We start from the raw sequence: 21,822 nt of genomic DNA on the forward strand, positions 1-21,822 counted from the left end.
GGCGATGATTTTCCGGTCATTGGTGTATTGACCGTTAATTAGAAGATTATATTCTTTGCTTCTTTTCTTTCCATGAAGCCTGCCAATCTTACTCCATAACTCCTTTGTTGACGCGTTGGGATTAATTTCGCTGACGAATTTAACCCAACTGTTGTGCTTGGCTGTGTTGATAGCAGTATTAGCTTCTTTGCGAGCCCTTTGGAACTCTGCAAGCAGAGTGGGTCTCAGTGGGCTGTCCGGATGGGCCTTTCTTAATTTGCGTAGGGCCTTACGTCGACCTTTGATCGCTGCCTTCAGCTCAGGCGACCACCATGGGACACATTTCCTGCCAGGGATGCCACTGGTTCTGGGGATGTGCACCATTGCAACTTCTAGGACAACTTTGGAGAATTCCTTGGCTGTCCAATCTCGTTTAGCGGAGAGGCGGTTTTCAATGTCAAACTGATAGCCAGCCCAGTCAGCGTATTCAAATTTCCATCTTGGCCTTGTTGAAAACTCTGGAGAAGTTTGGCCGAAGGAAGTGAAGATTGGAAAATGATCGCTTCCGCAAGTATCATCGTGGATGTTCCAAGAAAGTTTTGAAGATAGTTTGTCTGATACTATAGTGAGATCGATGGCTGAAGTAGTACCAGAATAATGGATTCTGGTGTGTTGGCCGTTGTTAAGAAGGAGAAGAGAATGGTCGGATATGAAATCCTCAATGATGGATCCTTTTCGATCGAGGTATGCACCTCCCCAGGCGTATGAGTGGGCGTTGAAATCATCCATAAGCATGATTGGGGCGGGAAGTTGGGCGAACAGATGGTCCAGTTGGCCGCGTAGAGTGTTCGGATCGGAATCATAAGTGATGTAGATGCTAACGACGGTGATTGGAAAGGGGTGTTTAATGCGCACTACCACTGCCTGAAGATCAGTGGTAATGGGAAGAAGATCATGTGGAGTGCCATCTTTGATTGCGATTGCGACTCCGTGCTTTGAGGGGTTGAGACCCTCTTTAAAGTATTTGATGTACTTTGAAATAAAATTTTTATCGAAGTTGTTTGGAGTCATAGTTTCTTGAAGGGCTATGACTGTGGGATTAGAGTTTGAAATAAGCATTTTCAATTCTAGAATATTTCGTCGGATACTTCTGATGTTCCATTGTATCCCGAATTTCTGTGTTGGAGTGAATGTGTTGGTGTTTTTAACTCTAATTCCTAAGTTTTAATTGTGTGTATGCTTGAACTATCCAAAGAGGATTAGTTCGATGGTCCTTTACCCTTGGAAAGAGAAGCTTTCTTCGAGGTATTGATGTCGTTCTTGTTTGGTGTAGAGGTATTTGGAGAGTTTGTTGTGTGTGTTGTTTTTTGTGGAATGTGCCTTGTTGTTGTTGTTTTTTGTTTGATGTGTGTTGTTGTTGGTGTTGTTGTTGGTGTTGTTGTTGCTTGTTGGTGTTGTAAAGTTGTTATTTGTTGGTGGTGTAGTTCTTAGATCGTTTTTTGTTCTTTTCTTGTCTTTGTTAGTTTGGGTTTCATCTTCAGATTTTGGATCTGAATCTGAGGATGAACCTTTCGAAATTTTTCTTTTGTTTTTTTTTCAGGCCTTCAGAAGTATCCATTGAAATTACCGATTCACTATCGGATTCGGTTGTTGAACTTTCAGTAGACGATTCTGTCATGGTTGTGTCTATGATTGAGGGGGTGCTTTCGCGACTAGAAGCGGCCGAAACGGCCGAGGCGCAGCTGCATTTGCACTTGCAGCCAGCTACTGGTTCCCGAATGTTGAGCCTGTCTTGCAAGACGCTCGAATAAGTTGGACCATTTTGGGTGTTGGAAATGATTTTTGCTTCTTTGTAAGAGATACCACGATCGATTCTTATTTTTGTGATTTCATTTTCCTTTAGCCATACGGGGCACTTCCTGCTGGAAGAGGAGTGGTTCCCTTGACAATTAATGCATAGTGCTGGTGTATTACACAATTTAAAATCAAAATCTTTGGGGTGCTCTTTGCTGCAATTTCTGCAAAGCGGATTCTCACGCTTGCATCTTTTGCTGGTGTGTCCGAAGTTGAAACATTTGAAGCACTGCATTGGATTCGGATAGTAATTCCGAGTCCCAGCGCGAATGTAACCGAAATAAATGAATTCGGGAACAACGGTTCCACGAAGCGTTATGATTAGTGTAGCTGTGGGGATAATTTCTTCTCCTTCCTTTCTGGTGATTCGCTTGACATCGATCACTTTCTGATCGGAAAGCTCTTTCAGCAATTCGGTTTCGGTGATATTAATCACGTCTCTGCATGTAACCACGCATTTGCGTTGGTTTAGGGTGGGGTGGAAAATAATCTCTACAGGTGTGTTGTCAATAAGTTTGTTAATTTGGAGAAGCTTACCTACTGATTCCTCGTCCCTGGTGGTAAGAATATATTGAAGGTTCTTTTTTTCGTCTCTCTGTGGTTTGGCACTGTTGAAGTTATTGACTACGAAGGGATTGGATGGGAGAGCCTTGTCTCCTGTAGCCCTCAAGAGCAGTATCTGCAGGTTGCCATTCGATGGGTCCGCCCAAAGTGGAGCGGTGGCTTCGGTTGGCTTACCTTCATAGAAGTTTGTAGCCCGGCCTCTCGGAGGCCCTGAGCTACTGGAAGCCATGTTGATTGTCGGCTACACCTTAGGTGTAGCCGGAGAAAAGATTTTTCTTTTGCAGAGCACTTTATGAAAAAATTGAATATTGGGCTAATCACTTGCGGATATGTACCAAGAAATTCACACTATTTTTTTGAAAGCACTTATAAGAACCACCAATGTGCTCGAAAGAACGCGAGCGATTCACTATAAAATTTTCGTTTTAGAATTTTTCTTCACTTCACCGTCAGTATGCGGATATATTTTTAAAATATTATTAATAATTATCACTACCAAAAACTAGTCACTATCACACAGCTTATGCCTTTCGAACGGCTTCCGCCGATCCAGAAAGGGGCGTGATGCCGAAAAAGCGCGTGCTTTTTCCGGCGAACCGGTGAGCACCGCCACCGCAGTGACCGTTTGCTGATATCCTCTTCTGCTATCCTCGGGTTGCGATGCTGAAAATCAATTTGTATTTAGGACTAATCAAGCCTTCAGAAAGGCTGCTTTAAGCATTTGATTAGTTGTGCGAGAAAACTCCTATTTTTCCGTACTCTTTCACAAGGGCGCTAAAAACACGTCCGAATCGGTTGAATGTCAGTAGCACCTTGTCGAACACTTCGGCGGCCGAAACTATATAACGCCGGCTAGGTAGACTGGTGCACTAGTACTAACGCGCTTGGCCTAGCTACCCTTGCGGAGCAATTGGCGGATACACCTACGAAGAACTGCACACCTGCACGGTTCGAGTGGGTCTTTGCCTTTCCCTTAACTTGTCCTCGTTTGTTACGTCCACGATGCCGATGCCGTACAGCCACACGGGTTTACGGTTTGAAAGAAAATAAGATATTTTTTTGGGGTCCGCGCATTTTATACTCTAGCGGTACACACTCACAGGATAGAGACAAATCGGCAGACTCAGCCAAAGGGGCGAGTCCAACGAGACGAACGAATGAGCGTTAAAAGGGAGCGATGGCAAAAAAATACATTCATTACGATTTGTTCGCTCGTTGGATTCACATGCAGGCAAAAAAGGGTCCTTTTCAGGATCACAAAATTATCTTCAATCTAAAGAGTTCATTGTTTTGTTATCACTTGATATCCCCATCTTGTTCGGCTAAACCTTTCTGTTTAGCGATTTCGTTTGCCACTCGCCACAGCTTTCACAGATGGAAAATTTCTTCCCATCCAGCTTTGTGACATGTTGTACAGTAAATTACATTCAATGCGACGTGCCGAAGTGCCACTCAGTGTCGCATTGGAGGCGATTTTAACCTGTAATTGAACATTTGCGATGACAAAGGTACAGTGTCGACTTTCAATGTGGGGTCACAATTTGGATCTCTATGTTTACAAAAATGTCCAACTAAATAAGTCGCATTACATGTCCGTCCGATTAGCTAAATGTCGAACTAATAGTAAATTACTGTATTTTCAATCTGGAAACAATTTAAGAATTGGTGGAAATTGAATAATCAGGAAAGTCCCCAACAATCAATAAGCTCAAAACAACTGCCAAATTCACATACTCATCAAATCCTGGCAAACAAATTATGAAAACATCAATTTGTGTTTTATTATTATTTTGGATAATGTTTTAGAAAGCATTGAACTGTATTTCCTAAACTCTTTTTTGGAAGGTTTAATGGCCCTGAAAAGCGCCTTGTTTTATGGAATGGTTCCAATTTAGAAAACTTAGTACTCGTGGTTTTGAAAAAAACCATTTCGAACGCCCTCGATGCCGCATTGTTCTGGATTTGTCACCAAAGCAGTTTGTATAAAGAACAAACTTTTTTCTTCTGCTACCTGCTGCCGTTTTGCGATTGCGTTTGCGTCTGCGTCTGCCTGTTGTTGTCTTGATGTCCACCGAATCAAAGCGCGAGCACTTTTGCCAGCCAACTCGATCACTTCGGCAGCCGAACCTCTATAACGGCGGCTAGGTGGACTGGTGCACTGGTAATAACGCGCTCGGCCTAGCTACCCTTGCGGAGCAATTGGCAAATACACCTACGGGAAACTGCAGTCCAACACGGTTCGAGCGGGATTTTGCCTTTCCCTTAACTTGTCCTCGTTTGTCACGTCCACACGTCCACGTTGCTGCTTGTGTTGCTGTGTTGATGTGATGCGATGCGATGTGAAACGATGCCATACAACCACACTGGTTCACGGTTTGAAAGAAAATGAGAAATTTTTTGGGGTCCGCGTGTTATATACTCTAGCGGTACATACTCACAGGATAGAGACAAATCGGCAGACTCAGCCAAAGGGGCGAGTCCAACGAGACGAACGAATGAGCGTTAAAAGGCAGCGATGGCAAAAAAATACATTCATAACGATTTGTTCGCTCGTTGGATTCACATGAAGGCTAAAAAGGGTCCTTTTCAGGATCACAAAATTATCTTTAATCTAAAGAGTTTAATGTTTTGTTATCACTCGATATCCCCATCTTGTTCGGCTAAACCTTCCTGTTTAGCGATTGCGTTTACCGCTCGCCACAGCTTTCACAGTTGGAAAATTTCTTCCCATCCAGCTTGTGACATGTTGTACAGTAAATCACATTTATCACCACCACTCAGTGTCGGATTGGAGGCAATTTTAACCTGTAATTGAACATTTGCGATGATAGTGGTACAGTGTCGACTTTCAATGTGGGGTCATAATTTGGAACCTGCACTCTATGTTTACAAAAATGTCCAACTAAATATGTCGCATTACATGTCCGTCCAATTAGCTAGATGTCGAACTAATTGTAAATTACTGTACTTTCAATCTGGAAACAATTTAAGAATTGGTGAAAATTGAATAATCGGGAAAGTCCCCTCTATAATAAACTCAAAACAACTGCCAAATTCTCATACTCATCATATCCTGGAAAACAAATTATGAAAAAATCAATTTGTGTTTTATTATTATTTTGGATATTGTTTTAGAAAGCATTGAACTGTATTTCGTAAACTCTTTTTTGACAGGTTTAATGGCCCTGATAAGCGCCGTGTTTCATGGAATGGTTCCAATTTAGAAAACTTAGTACTCGTGGTTGTGAAAAAAACAGGAAGTGGGTTATATCTATGGTATAACCGCAAGGGTGACGTAGGACTCTCGTTGATATAGAGATCATTTGTATGAAGTTGAATCTGAATTCATTCTGAATGAATGAATATTTGGAGAACTTCGAAAACGAGAGCGTTACGTTGGAGGCACAAGGTTTTATGCATCCAATATTGGATACGGAAATATCCTACTGATGGGGAAGAATAATCTTCAGAAGCTATCCTGTTGATTGCGATTGATTGAAAAACCACAAAACCAAATGTATTTGGTCACAGTGTTACATGGATAGAAAACATTCAATTAAACTCTTTCACATGAATATATTTTGAAAATTCCCAGAGGAACTGGCAGATTATTTTCAGTAACGATTAGTTATTTCCACATTTTCCTCGATACTGGAAGCCCACCAGTGGTTAATTCCAACTCGATAACCACCTGTTAATAGCACTTGATTGAAACATATTTGGTCACAGTGTTACATGGATAGAAAACATTCAATTAAATTCTTTCACATGGATATATTTTGAAAATTCCCAGAGGAACTGGCAGATTATTTTCAGTAACGATTGGATATTTCCACATTTTCCTCGATACTGGAAGCCCACCAGTGGTTAATGCCAACTCGATAACCACCTGTTAATAGCACTTGATTGAAACATATTTGGTCACAGTGTTACATGGATAGAAAACATTCAATTAAATTCTTTCACATGAATATATTTTGAAAATTCCCAGAGGAACTGGCAGATTATTTTCAGTAACGATTGGATATTTCCACATTTTCCTCGATACTGGAAGCCCACCATTGGTTAATGCCAACTCGATAACCACCTGTTAATAGCACTTGATTGAAACATATTTGGTCACAGTGTTACATGGATAGAAAACATTCAATTAAACTCTTTCACATGAATATATTTTGAAAATTCCCAAAGGAACTGGCAGATTATTTTCCAGCAATGATTAGATCTTTCCGGAACTTTCTCGATGCTGAATGGCATCCTAACGAAAAGAGTTCTGCGCGTGTATGTGTCGATCCTTCGCCGTCCACCTCCTCCAGCACGTTAGGCAACGATGTTGTCTTGTCGATGTCCTCACGAAAAATGAATGTGTCTCACCACCAGAATATCGCTTAAGTATGCTTTTTGTGTGTGATTGAATCGAGAGAAGGTGTGGTTTACAATGGCAATTTGGAAGGCAAACTAGAGGGGAATGAACTCTCTGAGCTCGGAACTTTCGGCGACTGAGCAATAATCGATTGCGGGCGCATACAATATTGGATACGGAAATATCCTACTGATGGGGAAGAATAATCTTCTGAAGCTATCCTGTTAATTGCGATTGATTGAAAAACCACAAAACCAAATGTATTTGGTCACAGTGTTACATGGATAGAAAACATTCAATTAAACTCTTTCACATGAATATATTTTGAAAATTCCCAAAGGAACTGGCAGATTATTTTCAGTAACGATTAGATATTCCCACATTTTCCTCGATACTGGAAGCCCACCAGTGGTTAATGCCAACTCGATAACCACCTGTTAATAGCACTTGATTGAAACATATTTGGTCACAGTGTAACATGGATAGAAAACATTCAATTAAACTCTTTCACATGAATATATTTTGAAAATTCCCAGAGGAACTGGCAGATTATTTTCAGTAACGATTAGTTATTTCCACATTTTCCTCGATACTGGAAGAAGCCCACCAGTGGTTAATGCCAACTCGATAACCACCTGTTAATAGCACTTGATTGAAACATATTTGGTCACAGTGTAACATGGATAGAAAACATTCAATTAAACTCTTTCACATGAATATATTTTGAAAATTCCCAAAGGAACTGGCAGATTATTTTCAGTAACGATTAGATATTTCCACATTTTCCTCGATACTGGAAGCCCACCAGTGGTTAATGCCAACTCGATAACCACCTGTTAATAGCACTTGATTGAAACATATTTGGTCACAGTGTTACATGGATAGAAAACATTCAATTAAATTCTTTCACATGAATATATTTTGAAAATTCCCAGAGGAACTGGCAGATTATTTTCAGTAACGATTGGATATTTCCACATTTTCCTCGATACTGGAAGCCCACCATTGGTTAATGCCAACTCGATAACCACCTGTTAATAGCACTTGATTGAAACATATTTGGTCACAGTGTTACATGGATAGAAAACATTCAATTAAACTCTTTCACATGAATATATTTTGAAAATTCCCAAAGGAACTGGCAGATTATTTTCCAGCAATGATTAGATCTTTCCGGAACTTTCTCGATGCTGAATGGCATCCTAACGGAAAGAGTTCTGCGCGTGTATGTGTCGATCCTTCGCCGTCCACCTCCTCCAGCACGTTAGGCAACGATGTTGTCTTGTCGATGTCCTCACGAAAAATGAATGTGTCTCACCACCAGAATATCGCTTAAGTATGCTTTTTGTGTGTGATTGAACCGAGAGAAGGTGTGGTTTACGATGGCAATTTGGAAGGCAAACTAGAGGGGAATGAACTCTCTGAGCTCGGAACTTTCGGCGACTGAGCAATAATCGATTGCGGGCGCATACAATATTGGATACGGAAATATCCTACTGATGTGGAAGAATAATCTTCTGAAGCTATCCTGTTAATTGCGATTGATTGAAAAACCACAAAACCAAATGTATTTGGTCACAGTGTTACATGGATAGAAACAGAAACATTCAATTAAACTCTTTCACATGAATATATTTTGAAAATTCCCAAAGGAACTGGCAGATTATTTTCAGTAACGATTAGATATTTCCACATTTTCCTCGATACTGGAAGCCCACCAGTGGTTAATGCCAACTCGATAACCACCTGTTAATAGCACTTGATTGAAACATATTTGGTCACAGTGTAACATGGATAGAAAACATTCAATTAAACTCTTTCACATGAATATATTTTGAAAATTCCCAGAGGAACTGGCAGATTATTTTCAGTAACGATTAGTTATTTCCACATTTTCCTCGATACTGGAAGAAGCCCACCAGTGGTTAATGCCAACTCGATAACCACCTGTTAATAGCACTTGATTGAAACATATTTGGTCACAGTGTAACATGGATAGAAAACATTCAATTAAACTCTTTCACATGAATATATTTTGAAAATTACCAGAGGAACTGGCAGATTATTTTCAGTAACGATTAGTTATTTCCACATTTTCCTCGATACTGGAAGCCCACCAGTGGTTAATGCCAACTCGATAACCACCTGTTAATAGCACTTGATTGAAACATATTTGGTCACAGTGTTACATGGATAGAAAACATTCAATTAAACTCTTTCACATGAACATATTTTGAAAATTCCCAAAGGAACTGGCAGATTATTTTCCAGCAATGATTAGATCTTTCCGGAACTTTCTCGATGCTGAATGGCATCCTAACGGAAAGAGTTCTGCGCGTGTATGTGTCGATCCTTCGCCGTCCACCTCCTCCAGCACGTTAGGCAACGATGTTGTCTTGTCGATGTCCTCACGAAAAATGAATGTGTCTCACCACCAGTATATCGCTTAAGTATGCTTTTTGTGTGTGATTGAACCGAGAGAAGGTGTGGTTTACGATGGCAATTTGGAAGGCAAACTAGAGGGGAATGAACTCTCTGAGCTCGGAACTTTCGGCGACTGAGCAATAATCGATTGCGGGCGCATACAATATTGGATACGGAAATATCCTACTGATGGGGAAGAATAATCTTCTGAAGCTATCCTGTTAATTGCGATTGATTGAAAAGCCACAAAACCAAATGTATTTGGTCACAGTGTTACATGGATACAAAACATTCAATTAAACTCTTTCACATGAATATATTTTGAAAATTCCCAAAGGAACTGGCAGATTATTTTCAGTAACGATTAGTTATTTCCACATTTTTCTCGATACTGGAAGCCCACCAGTGGTTAATGCCAACTCGATAACCACCTGTTAATAGCACTTGGTTGAAACATATTTGGTCACAGTGTAACATGGATAGAAAACATTCAATTAAACTCTTTCACATGAATATATTTTGAAAATTCCCAAAGGAACTGGCAGATTATTTTCCAGCAATGATTAGATCTTTCCGGAACTTTCTCGATGCTGAATGGCATCCTAACGGAAAGAGTTCTGCGCGTGTATGTGTCGATCCTTCGCCGTCCACCTCCTCCAGCACGTTAGGCAACGATGTTGTCTTGTCGATGTCCTCACGAAAAATGAATGTGTCTCACCACCAGAATATCGCTTAAGTATGCTTTTTGTGTGTGATTGATTCGAGAGAAGGTGTGGTTTGCGATGGCAATTTGGAAGGCAAACTAGAGGGGAATGAACTCTCTGAGCTCGGAACTTTCGGCGACTGAGCAATAATCGATTGCGGGCGCATACAATATTGGATACGGAAATATCCTACTGATGTGGAAGAATAATCTTCTGAAGCTATCCTGTTAATTGCGATTGATTGAAAAACCACAAAACCAAATGTATTTGGTCACAGTGTTACATGGATAGAAACAGAAACATTCAATTAAACTCTTTCACATGAATATATTTTGAAAATTCCCAAAGGAACTGGCAGATTATTTTCAGTAACGATTAGATATTTCCACATTTTCCTCGATACTGGAAGCCCACCAGTGGTTAATGCCAACTCGATAACCACCTGTTAATAGCACTTGATTGAAACATATTTGGTCACAGTGTAACATGGATAGAAAACATTCAATTAAACTCTTTCACATGAATATATTTTGAAAATTCCCAGAGGAACTGGCAGATTATTTTCAGTAACGATTAGTTATTTCCACATTTTCCTCGATACTGGAAGAAGCCCACCAGTGGTTAATGCCAACTCGATAACCACCTGTTAATAGCACTTGATTGAAACATATTTGGTCACAGTGTAACATGGATAGAAAACATTCAATTAAACTCTTTCACATGAATATATTTTGAAAATTACCAGAGGAACTGGCAGATTATTTTCAGTAACGATTAGTTATTTCCACATTTTCCTCGATACTGGAAGCCCACCATTGGTTAATGCCAACTCGATAACCACCTGTTAATAGCACTTGATTGAAACATATTTGGTCACAGTGTTACATGGATAGAAAACATTCAATTAAACTCTTTCACATGAACATATTTTGAAAATTCCCAAAGGAACTGGCAGATTATTTTCCAGCAATGATTAGATCTTTCCGGAACTTTCTCGATGCTGAATGGCATCCTAACGGAAAGAGTTCTGCGCGTGTATGTGTCGATCCTTCGCCGTCCACCTCCTCCAGCACGTTAGGCAACGATGTTGTCTTGTCGATGTCCTCACGAAAAATGAATGTGTCTCACCACCAGTATATCGCTTAAGTATGCTTTTTGTGTGTGATTGAACCGAGAGAAGGTGTGGTTTACGATGGCAATTTGGAAGGCAAACTAGAGGGGAATGAACTCTCTGAGCTCGGAACTTTCGGCGACTGAGCAATAATCGATTGCGGGCGCATACAATATTGGATACGGAAATATCCTACTGATGGGGAAGAATAATCTTCTGAAGCTATCCTGTTAATTGCGATTGATTGAAAAGCCACAAAACCAAATGTATTTGGTCACAGTGTTACATGGATACAAAACATTCAATTAAACTCTTTCACATGAATATATTTTGAAAATTCCCAAAGGAACTGGCAGATTATTTTCAGTAACGATTAGATATTTCCACATTTTCCTCGATACTGGAAGCCCACCAGTGGTTAATGCCAACTCGATAACCACCTGTTAATAGCACTTGATTGAAACATATTTGGTCACAGTGTAACATGGATAGAAAACATTCAATTAAACTCTTTCACATGAATATATTTTGAAAATTCCCAGAGGAACTGGCAGATTATTTTCAGTAACGATTAGTTATTTCCACATTTTCCTCGATACTGGAAGAAGCCCACCAGTGGTTAATGCCAACTCGATAACCACCTGTTAATAGCACTTGATTGAAACATATTTGGTCACAGTGTAACATGGATAGAAAACATTCAATTAAACTCTTTCACATGAATATATTTTGAAAATTACCAGAGGAACTGGCAGATTATTTTCAGTAACGATTAGTTATTTCCACATTTTCCTCGATACTGGAAGCCCACCATTGGTTAATGCCAACTCGATAACCACCTGTTAATAGCACTTGATTGAAACATATTTGGTCACAGTGTTACATGGATAGAAAACATTCAATTAAACTCTTTCACATGAATATATTTTGAAAATTCCCAAAGGAACTGGCAGATTATTTTAAGTAACGATTAGATATTTCCACATTTTCCTCGATACTGGAAGCCCACCAGTGGTTAATGCCAACTCGATAACAACCTATTAATAGCACTTGATTGAAACATATTTGGTCACAGTGTAACATGGATAGAAAACATTCAATTAAACTCTTTCACATGAATATTTTTTGAAAATTCCCAGAGGAACTGGCAGATTATTCTCAGTAACGATTAGATATTTCCACATTTTCCTCGATACTGGAAGCCCACCAGTGGTTAATGCCAACTCGATAACCACCTGTTAATAGCCGCGCGTGTATGTGTGTGTAGCAATGTCTTCCCAGGGAACCGTTTGTGGCATCACTCTCCTCCTGATAGATTCCCTTCTGGCCTAGGGTGCACAAACAGGCTCTTGGTGACACCGTTCATCCGCGCTTTCATGATAAATAAAGAGCTTCACCGCAACAGCGACAACATGCTCCAATCGCTGTTCAATTAGAACTGAGTGGATTTCCGAGCGCCGCTCGCTTATATACCGATTGGTGATTTCAATAGCCTGTTTTGAAAGCAATTTTAAGACTATTGAAACAAGTTTTTGGATCAAAAAGTAACAAGTATATAACGCGTAGACATTTTATCTTTCGAATGAAGTGTTTATCATACCATTTCGTTCAGTTGTTTAGGAGCTATTAACGCTCAAAATCTCGGTCTCCGGCGTAACGCTTTCGTTTTCGAAACTTTGATTTTACACCCCGCTATTGAAATCACCAATCGGTATATAAGCGAGCGCCGCTCGGAAATCTACTCAGTTCTAATTGAACAGCGATTGGAGCATGTTGTCGCTGTTGTGGTGAAGCTCTTCGTTTATCGTTTATCATGATGAACGGTGTCACCAAGAGCCTGTTTGTGCACCTTAGGCTAGACATGAATCCATCAGGAGGAGAGTGATGCCACGAACGGTTCCCCGGGAAGATCTCGAAGCAGCCGCTACACACACACACACATACACGCGCGGAATTCTTTCCGTTTGGATGCCATTCAGCATCGAGAAAGATCCGGAAAATAATCTGCCAGTTCCTCTGGGAATTTAAAATTACATTCATGTGAAAGAGTTTATTTGAATGTTTTCTATTCATGTAACACTGTGACCAAATACATTTGGTTTTGTGATTTTTCAATCAATCGCCATTAACAGGATGGCTTCTGAAGATTTTTCTTCCCCATCAGTAGGATATTTCCGTATCCAATATTGTATGCGCCCGCAATCGATTCTTGCTCTGTCGCCGAAAGTTCCGAGCTCAGAGAGTTCATTCCCCTCTAGTTTGCCTTCCAAATTGCCATCCTAAACCACACCTTCTCTCGATTCAATCACACACAAAAAGCATGCTTAAGCGATATTCTGGTGGTGAGACACATTCATTTTTCGTGAGGACATCGACAAGACAACATCGTTGCCTAACGTGCTGGAGGAGGTGGACGGCGAAGGATCGACACATTCACGCGCAGAATTCTTTCCGTTTGGATGCCATTCAGCATCGAGAAAGTTCCGGAAAGATCTAATCATTGCTGGGAAATAATCAGCCAGTTCCTCTGGGAATTTAAAAATACATTCATGTGAAAGAGTTTATTTGAATGTTTTCTATTCATGTAACACTGTGACCAAATATGTTTCAATCAAGTACTATTAACAGATGGTTATCGAGTTAGTATTAACCACTGGTGGGCTTCCAGTATCGAGGAAAATGTGGAAATATCTAATCGTTACTGAAAATAATCTGCCAGTTCCTCTGGGAATTTAAAATTACATTCATGTGAAAGAGTTTATTTTAATGTTTTCTATCCATAAAATATCCATATAATACATTTAGGTTTGTGATTTGTCAATCAAGTACAGTTAGCAGGTTAGCTTCTGAAGATTATTCTTCAGAACAAGGTTTTTCGTATCCTATATTGGATGCATAAAACCTTGTGCCTCCAACGTAACGCTCTCGTTTTCGAAGTCTCCCAAATATTCATTTATTCATTCATTCAGAATGGATTTAGATTCAACTTCAAACAAATGATCTCTAAATCAACGATAGTCCTACGTCACCCTTGCGGTTATACCATAGATATAACCCACTTCCTGTTTTTTTCTTTTTCCTTTCCAATCGTGCTTCATTCTATTTCGCTGCTGCTCTGGTTGCCCGTTTTGGTCGGTACGATTTGAGGAGCACAAAATGGACCAATCAAAAATGGACACAAAGTGCATTTTGACAATGCTTGATATTTCACAATTATTCAATTATTTATCTCAAGAAAAATGAAATGTTATTCGTTGTGATAGATGCGTAGATACATTTCCTATCAATTGATGCAAAAACCTTTGCGATCTATTGAGAAATGCTCGAGTTATAAGCGTTCCAAATCTTGCATTTTTTCCTACTTGTTCAGTGCCTAGATTTCCATTTCACCCCCTATATCTTCCGGTTAGACGTAGTCCTACGTCAAAAAACAATTTTGGCGTGGGACTACGTCTAACCGGAGTATATGGGGGGTAAATTGAAAACCTAAACACTGAACATGTAGGAAAAAATGAAAGATTTCGAATGCTTATAACTCGAACATTTCTTACTGGATCGGAAAGATGTTTGCATCAATTGATAGGAAATATTTCTACGCTTCTATCGCAATTAATAAAATGTTATTTTTCCTTAGATAAACAATTGAATAACTGTAAAATGTTAAGCGTTATCTAAACGCCCTAACTGCCTCGTTTTGATTGGCCCGATTTACGGTTTCCCCAACACATCCATCAAAACCAAGCAGCCTTGTGGAAATCAGCATTGAAAATACATAAAAGTATGGGGATTTTTGTTCTCGCCGAGATGTGTTCCCTAACACAGACTTCAAAACCAAGCAGCGTTTGGCATTGCAAATTCATGCAGGTCGGGGATATTTTTGTTCCGACTGAAATGTGTTTCCCTAACACAGGCTTTAAATCCAAGGAGCGTGAGGAAATTGACATTGCAAATGCATGCAAACTGCGAGTACTTTTGACGTGGGACTACGTCTAACCGGAATATATGGAGGGTAAAATGAAAACCTAAACACAGAACATGCAGGAAAAAATGAAAGATTTCGAATGCTTATAGCTCGAACATTTCGTACTGGATAGGAGAGATGTTTGCATCACTTGATAGAGAATATTTCTACGCATCTATCGCAACTAACAAAATGTTGTTTTTCATTAGATAAACAATTGAATAACTGTGAAATATTAGGCGTTATCTAACCGCCCTAACTGCATCGTTTTGATTGGCCCGATTTACGGTTTCCCTAACACAGCCATCAAAACCAAGCAGCCTTGGGGAAATCGGCATTGCAAATACATGAAAGTAGGGGGACTTTTGTTCTCATCGAAAAATGTTCCCTAACACAGACTTTAAAACCAAGCAGCGAAATCGGCATTGCAAACACACGAAAGAGCCTAGAGGCGAGTGAACTGAAAAGTTTAAACCCTCTTAAAGCCAAAAAGAAGAAGAAGAACACACGAAAGTAGGGGGAGCTTTTGTTCCCACCGAAATGTGTTCCCTAATAGAAACCAAGGTGCCTGGAGAAATCGGTATTTCAAATTCATGCAAGTCGGGGGTATTTTTGTTCCGACTGGAATGTGTTTCCCTAACACAGACTTCAAATCCATGAAGCGTGGGGAAATCGGCATTGCGAATTCATACAAATCGGGGGTATTTTTGTTCCGATTGAAATGTGTTTCCCTAACACAGACTTCAAAACCGAGGTTTCTGGGGAAATCGGCTCTGCAAATAAATGCAAACTGCGAGTACTTTTGTCCTCGCTTGCCTTTGTGCAGAGTGGAATATGTCTGTCCTAACATGATCTTCTAAACTTAGGAACCTGGGAAAATCGTGCAGACACTAGAAGCGAATGAACTTCCCAGTTTCAAGCAAATTCGAGATTCGAGAAGTATGTACACTTTTGGGATGTAAACTTCAGAGGGAAATGTAAAATAGAATAATCGTTTGATAATTTTTTTTTGTCTTTATTGGAAAGATTTTCAGCCTTAGGCTGGTTCATCAAACGTTTGATAATTCTTCCGTACATATATTTTGTTCTAGTCATCATACCAAACGTGAAAGGTCCGTCATTAAATTTACTTGTAACGAAGAACAATCAATCACAATAAATGAATTGACTTTACACGGCATTTGTTCATTTTTTTCACTCACAGAGAAAATATATTGAACTCAATTGAATTTGGAAACTGTTTCATTCAATCAAGAATTTAATCAATACAAACGAATGATTGCTAAGCTAAGGTAGTTCCACGTCAACCTTGCGGTTATATCATAGATATAACCCACTCATTTTTTTGATGCCAAATAATTCTTCTGTAGGAGCATTGTACCACTGCGACCATTAGTTTGATCTATTGTAGTGAATGCCAAATAATTGCTCAAAACGTCAATATTTACCGTTATCTCGAAAAAAAATTTTTGCGTTCGGTCGTTTTTCCACCTGAAAATTCGATTACCGATACCGAATTGAAGTTAAGTCTGTAGTGGTGATAGAATCGAGGCTCTCACTTTTTATGCGATTTAAGATGTAGATAATGTATTCTATGATCATCATTATATAAGATTTTGACTCGATTCCACTTTATTTACAACTCAGAATATGGCAAGTTTTACGATTTAATGGGCCCTATTATAGAAATCGAGCCAGTGAGAGTTTTGCTCATTAGGTCTATTTTACTATTATAGATTCCGAGCATGTCGATAGCATCGACCGAGTGATAGTTATTGTTGAAACTGTCAGAATTTTTCGAGTGGTTTGGTTTATTTGTCGCAAAGTGTCAGAGAATTATGTTGGTTTTTTTTTGCACCCCTGATATTTTCCTTTTTCCTTTGGAAAACATTTGAGAAACGCCTAAATATATACAATTGCAACACAGGAAATTAGAGCTCGGTAAGAGATTATCTCGATTTACAAAATACGAAATTTTGCTTGGTGTGATAGTGATTATGATTGTATCGACTTCTCGATTCGATTTATACAGTAATCGTTCGCTAACTGGGCGAACGTTAACTTGGACCAGCTAAAAAACCGAATTTTGTAAACAATCGACGCCATATTCAAATGGAAGCTTTGCTAATACCATGGACAAACATACAACTGTACTAGCGCTGTACGTGTACAGCGTTGTACAGGTACCACGATAGCATGACACACATACTTTGGTTGTACATTGTACCGCATGTCAGACTGACAATCAGAAGTTTGAATTTATTGCATTGTATTTTCACCAATATTTCAATGAAAAAGGTTTTTATTCAGCGTCTAAACTATCGAACACAACAAATATGTTTCCAATCTAAGTTATTAACTCAAGAGAAAGTCAATGAAAAGAATGTATACCAAATGTTTTGATTCGTTTTGTTTATGCTACCCACCACTAACCGTCTATGGCACTGCGCACAGTACAACTGAAGCCATGTACAGCGGTAAAATAGGTCGGTACAGGTACAGCGATTGTACCGAGTTGCTTGCATGGTTCTAGCGCTGTACATGGTGACACATACAATTTTCGAAGTACAACGCAAGTACAGCTGTATGTCTGTCCATGATATAAGAGGGGCATTCGAATGTAACTTGAAATGTCATGAAAATTGACATTATTTTCGCGTGACAAAAACATTGATTACATTACAGGAAAATAATATCCTCAAATTATGTTTCATACCTGTTGTCGCACTCAATGCGAAACTTCCATTGGAAACCTTTCGTTTATCCATTTTCACGATCAACGCGAATCAAACAATTAAACGTCGATTTAATTTGACTCTTTACATGCCGGACCAATTAAAACGCGTATGTCGATTACCGAATGACAATGCGCACCGTCATTTACGACATGATGCACATCAAACACACTTTCGCTTTTTTGTTCTATTTGATCGAATCAACTCGATTAATTTTATAAATCATTCAAACATTCAAATACACAATAGTTATTTTTATTATTTTCCAACCACAAAATTAACTAGAAATAGTTTATATAGCAGAACAACATTTGCCGGGTCAGCTAGCAATAAAATAAAATAATTGTATATTATTAGTATATTTTGTAAACTATCCGGTGGGACAGATCAATTCGTGCCCAATATTAATTACATTAGATATAAGATAAATAGTTTAATAGCAATCAGCAGGTTTTTGATTAGTTTACTTGTGATTATATATGTATATATATATATATATTTTTGTTTTAATACAACAATACCATATCTGCTTTCGCTAAACCAAGCCATCATAAATTCTCCAGTCTCTTATTTCATCCAAATTACTCTCTTGTTGACTCGAGTCCTGGAAGCGATTCTGGAACAGCATTCCGTCAAAGGGCGGATAGTCGTTCAAGTCTTCTTCATTTAAACCAAGTCCTTTGAATGCATTCTGAAGCTCATTATACATGTAAAGGTAGAGAAAGGTAATACGATATGCTCTGCCGTTGAGTTGTAACGGCAGTTGAGCTACGCGGTAGTCATATTTATCGTTGATTACATCGTACGCCACTTGTAGTAACAAATCCGCTTCAAAATGTTTTAACAAGTGGTTTTCAACGAGGCAATAGAGAGTGACGGCCGTCACCAGGATGTTTTGCGGAATCGATTTCAATCGCAGATTGCTCAGCGTATCGGAAACGATCCAGCTGTAGATCCGTAGTTTAATATCTTGCAAATGTTTTCGTTTCCCTGGTTCTTTCGATAGAAGATCCACCAACGATGGTGGCTCGATACTGTTTGGAAATACTGCACGATGCTGGTGAAGTGAAAAATCAGCATCATGCGAAGGCTTGATAAGCAATTTAAACTGGCTAAAATCAGTAATTTGACGCTGATTTCGCTTGTGATATAAAATAATCCCTGCCTGGCGCGCCAGAATTGAGACAATCATTGGTGGAAACCGCGTGCCAAAATGATCTGCTCGTAAATCGATTTGACTAATCGAGACTTCGTAAGACTTTCCAAGCCAAGCAGTGCATTGAAAAATACAGCCTCGTTCCTGCAGAATGGTCAGAATGTTATCTTTCGATAGATCTAAATTACAAGAGCGGTAATTCTAAAATAAGACGTAAAATAAAGTCAAATGAATTCGGTACGGTTAAAACGTTAAATGCTCACCGTTTTATAGGTGTTCAAACTATGCTGAAATCGAGCAATTAAATCTCGGTTCACAGCTGCTCTCCCAAAGACTCGCGTCAGTAGCTTGCGTAGTTCATCCACACGATGCCAATTGTCTGGATGCTGCCGTATAAAGTGGGCCAAGTTATGAAATTTATCCTTTAGTTTGCCAAGTTTTGCGTGGAAATGTTGGACTTCGCTGTAAGCAATCGTATGATTGCCGGCTAATGAAGCCAAGAGAGCCATTTGTGGGTAACTGAGTTGCAAAGTCTCCTGCAAAGCTCGTCGATTGTACTCCAGTGTGCTCATCGTTTGAAAATTGATATCTCTGGAAGACCACAGATGCCATTGACCAGCGAATATCATGTAATCAGTATCGTTTGACAAAATTGCCAAAGCGTTTGCATTTGTTGCATACGCCGCTAGCTGCTGATCACATTCCATCTCGTATGAAATTATTAAACGGCCATGTTTCCTTGCCAGCTGCTTCAGTGGATAGCACCAATGAAAGACGAATATGTCCTCCATAATCAAATCCGGTGTGAAGCATCCTCGATCAATTCGATCATAAAGCTCCAGCATGCTTTGATACGAATCTTTCTGTCGGTCACACCATCTGCCATACTTAAGTAGCGGTAATGGACCATCGCAAATGAATTCCAATATCGCACCACAACTTTTGAGTCGTGTGAAGAATTCATCCATTAGGTTATACGCAACCTTAAGCCGCCCACCGCAAATCTGTCCATCAACATCAACTTGGCACATTGCTTGTCTCATCGCCATCAAGTCGATAACAATAATCGGCGCTGGAGCTTTCGGATCAGCATCGTAGTATTTACTGTAACCAAAGACATATCGATAAGCTAAAACATAAACATAAAAATGGCGATAACATTACCGGATTTCATCTTCGAAGTTTATTTTGAAAAATCCATTCGGAACCACTTTTCGAAGAAATGTCTCCATCGATCGAATACCCATAGTGAACTCACAAACTTACATTTAGAACTAAATTGAACTTCTCGAAAAACCTATTTTCAAATCGAAGTGTGCCAAATGTTTCTCTTATCGAAGTGAAAACAGAGGGAACGGAAACATTTATGTTTGATGTGTAGGTGTTGAAGCTTTCGAGTGGCTTCCTTGCGTATACTGCAGTATAAAGTGCGATTCACATACAACATCACGTCACGTTCACGTTCCGTCACGTCACGTTGCGTCAATTATTCTTAGGGGATGCGAAAATGTCAATGCTTGTCCATGGGGAGGGAGTGGAGTGAAGCGAACCTTACACGGTCAATATTATTGACAATATGATGACATTTGAGAGCATAATGACAGCTGAACATAGCCGACGACGCAGAAATCTGGATTTTCTGATTTTCGAGCATCAATATCGTGACATTTCATATGGATGGATGATGTTGACGTTTTACCTCACGTAATTCCAGACTGAGTTGCCAGATTTGCAGGCGTGCATTTCATGCAAGACATTTAATTTTTGTTAGTCTTTTTAGCGATTGCAATTAAATTTGATAAACTTCAGAAATTCTAGGAAGCATAAATGAGCGTTTGGTTTGGAAAACCGATACTTTTAATAGCAAAATATGGTACTTTTCGCAATACAAATCAAAATATCAAAGTAAACTAACAATGTGACGTTGAGACAATGGATGAAACGTAACAGTCTAAGTAACACGTAACACTTTAGTCTATGTTGTGTGTTTCTTAATATTCTGCTATCAAATTTGGAGAATGAGAAGATCTGGGAAAATCATAGGCGGAAAAAAACGTGCGTGTAGGGTGAATATGATCTATAAATTATATATGAGGGACTCAAAAGAAAAGCGGTGTAAGTGACTTGATCGATTTTTCCACCATCAACTTTTTCTTTCGTGAATAGCTCAGCTGCAAAAACGTTCCAATTTGAGTTTGCTACAGAACAGATGATTGAGGATCTGGCCAATCGCTCACATTGTCAAATAAGCTCGGAATATGTTTGGAGCTAAGTTATAACCAAAAGTGGGAGTCGATGAAGAGAAACTCGAACATATTACTTACACCACTATACTTCTCAGCCCCTCATATAATCTTATTCATACAATAAAAATATTTGATTGCAGACAATATAACTTGCACATATTTTCGCAAACTAAGAAAACTGGCATCTCTGAAACTGAAAGGAACAGCCTATACGAAATTGTGTCTGAAATTGATTTTATATTAAAATAATGAGTTTGATAGGAATGTTGAAAAAATTAGAGGAAATAGGTTAAGTTAGGGGCAGGACTTCTTGCATCAAGTAATAAAATAACGCTAGATAGGAATTTTCATTCAAATCTGAGCAATTTAATATTGCTTTAGAGCCTCCTAATCTGATGGAGAATAGTTTGGATCCCAAACTCGAATGTCGCCACTAGTCATAGCGGATACTTTCGTACTCCCAGGTTGATGGCGATATTGACCGTGTAAGGTGGCATTGATTGAGGTTAGATCGGATGTCAAAAGCCTGACTGTCACGATATTGAAGACACTTATTGTCAATCATTTTGATCGTGTAAGGTGCCCATAAGACAATGTCCATGTTGACACGTGAAATGAATATTAGTTTTTTTTAACTTGAAATAAATGAAATATGTTTTGCATTTGCAAGAATTTGTAAACCAGCGTGATTCGAAACCCTGATTTTTCCGTATTTATCAATAAAA

General features: G+C 39.2%; 2 protein-coding genes across 3 annotated transcripts in view; both read right to left on the bottom strand.

Annotated features, from left to right (window-relative positions):
* The window catches only part of LOC129779566 (adenylate cyclase type 6), a 497,443-nt gene that overhangs the window by 386,582 nt on the left and 89,039 nt on the right, over window positions 1-21,822 (bottom strand). The window lies entirely within an intron of this gene.
* On the bottom strand, window positions 15,550-20,340 carry LOC129779567 (uncharacterized). Its single transcript, XM_055787125.1, has 3 exons — window positions 20,016-20,340; window positions 19,115-19,955; window positions 15,550-19,052 (listed from the first exon to the last, which is right to left on the bottom strand). The coding sequence occupies exons 1-3, from the start codon at window positions 20,096-20,098 to the stop codon at window positions 18,231-18,233; spliced, it is 1,746 nt and encodes a 581-aa protein (XP_055643100.1). The 5' UTR covers window positions 20,099-20,340; the 3' UTR covers window positions 15,550-18,230.

Source organism: Toxorhynchites rutilus, chromosome 3 (genome assembly GCF_029784135.1).
Source record: "Toxorhynchites rutilus septentrionalis strain SRP chromosome 3, ASM2978413v1, whole genome shotgun sequence".
Classification (NCBI taxonomy): Eukaryota; Metazoa; Arthropoda; class Insecta; order Diptera; family Culicidae; genus Toxorhynchites; species Toxorhynchites rutilus.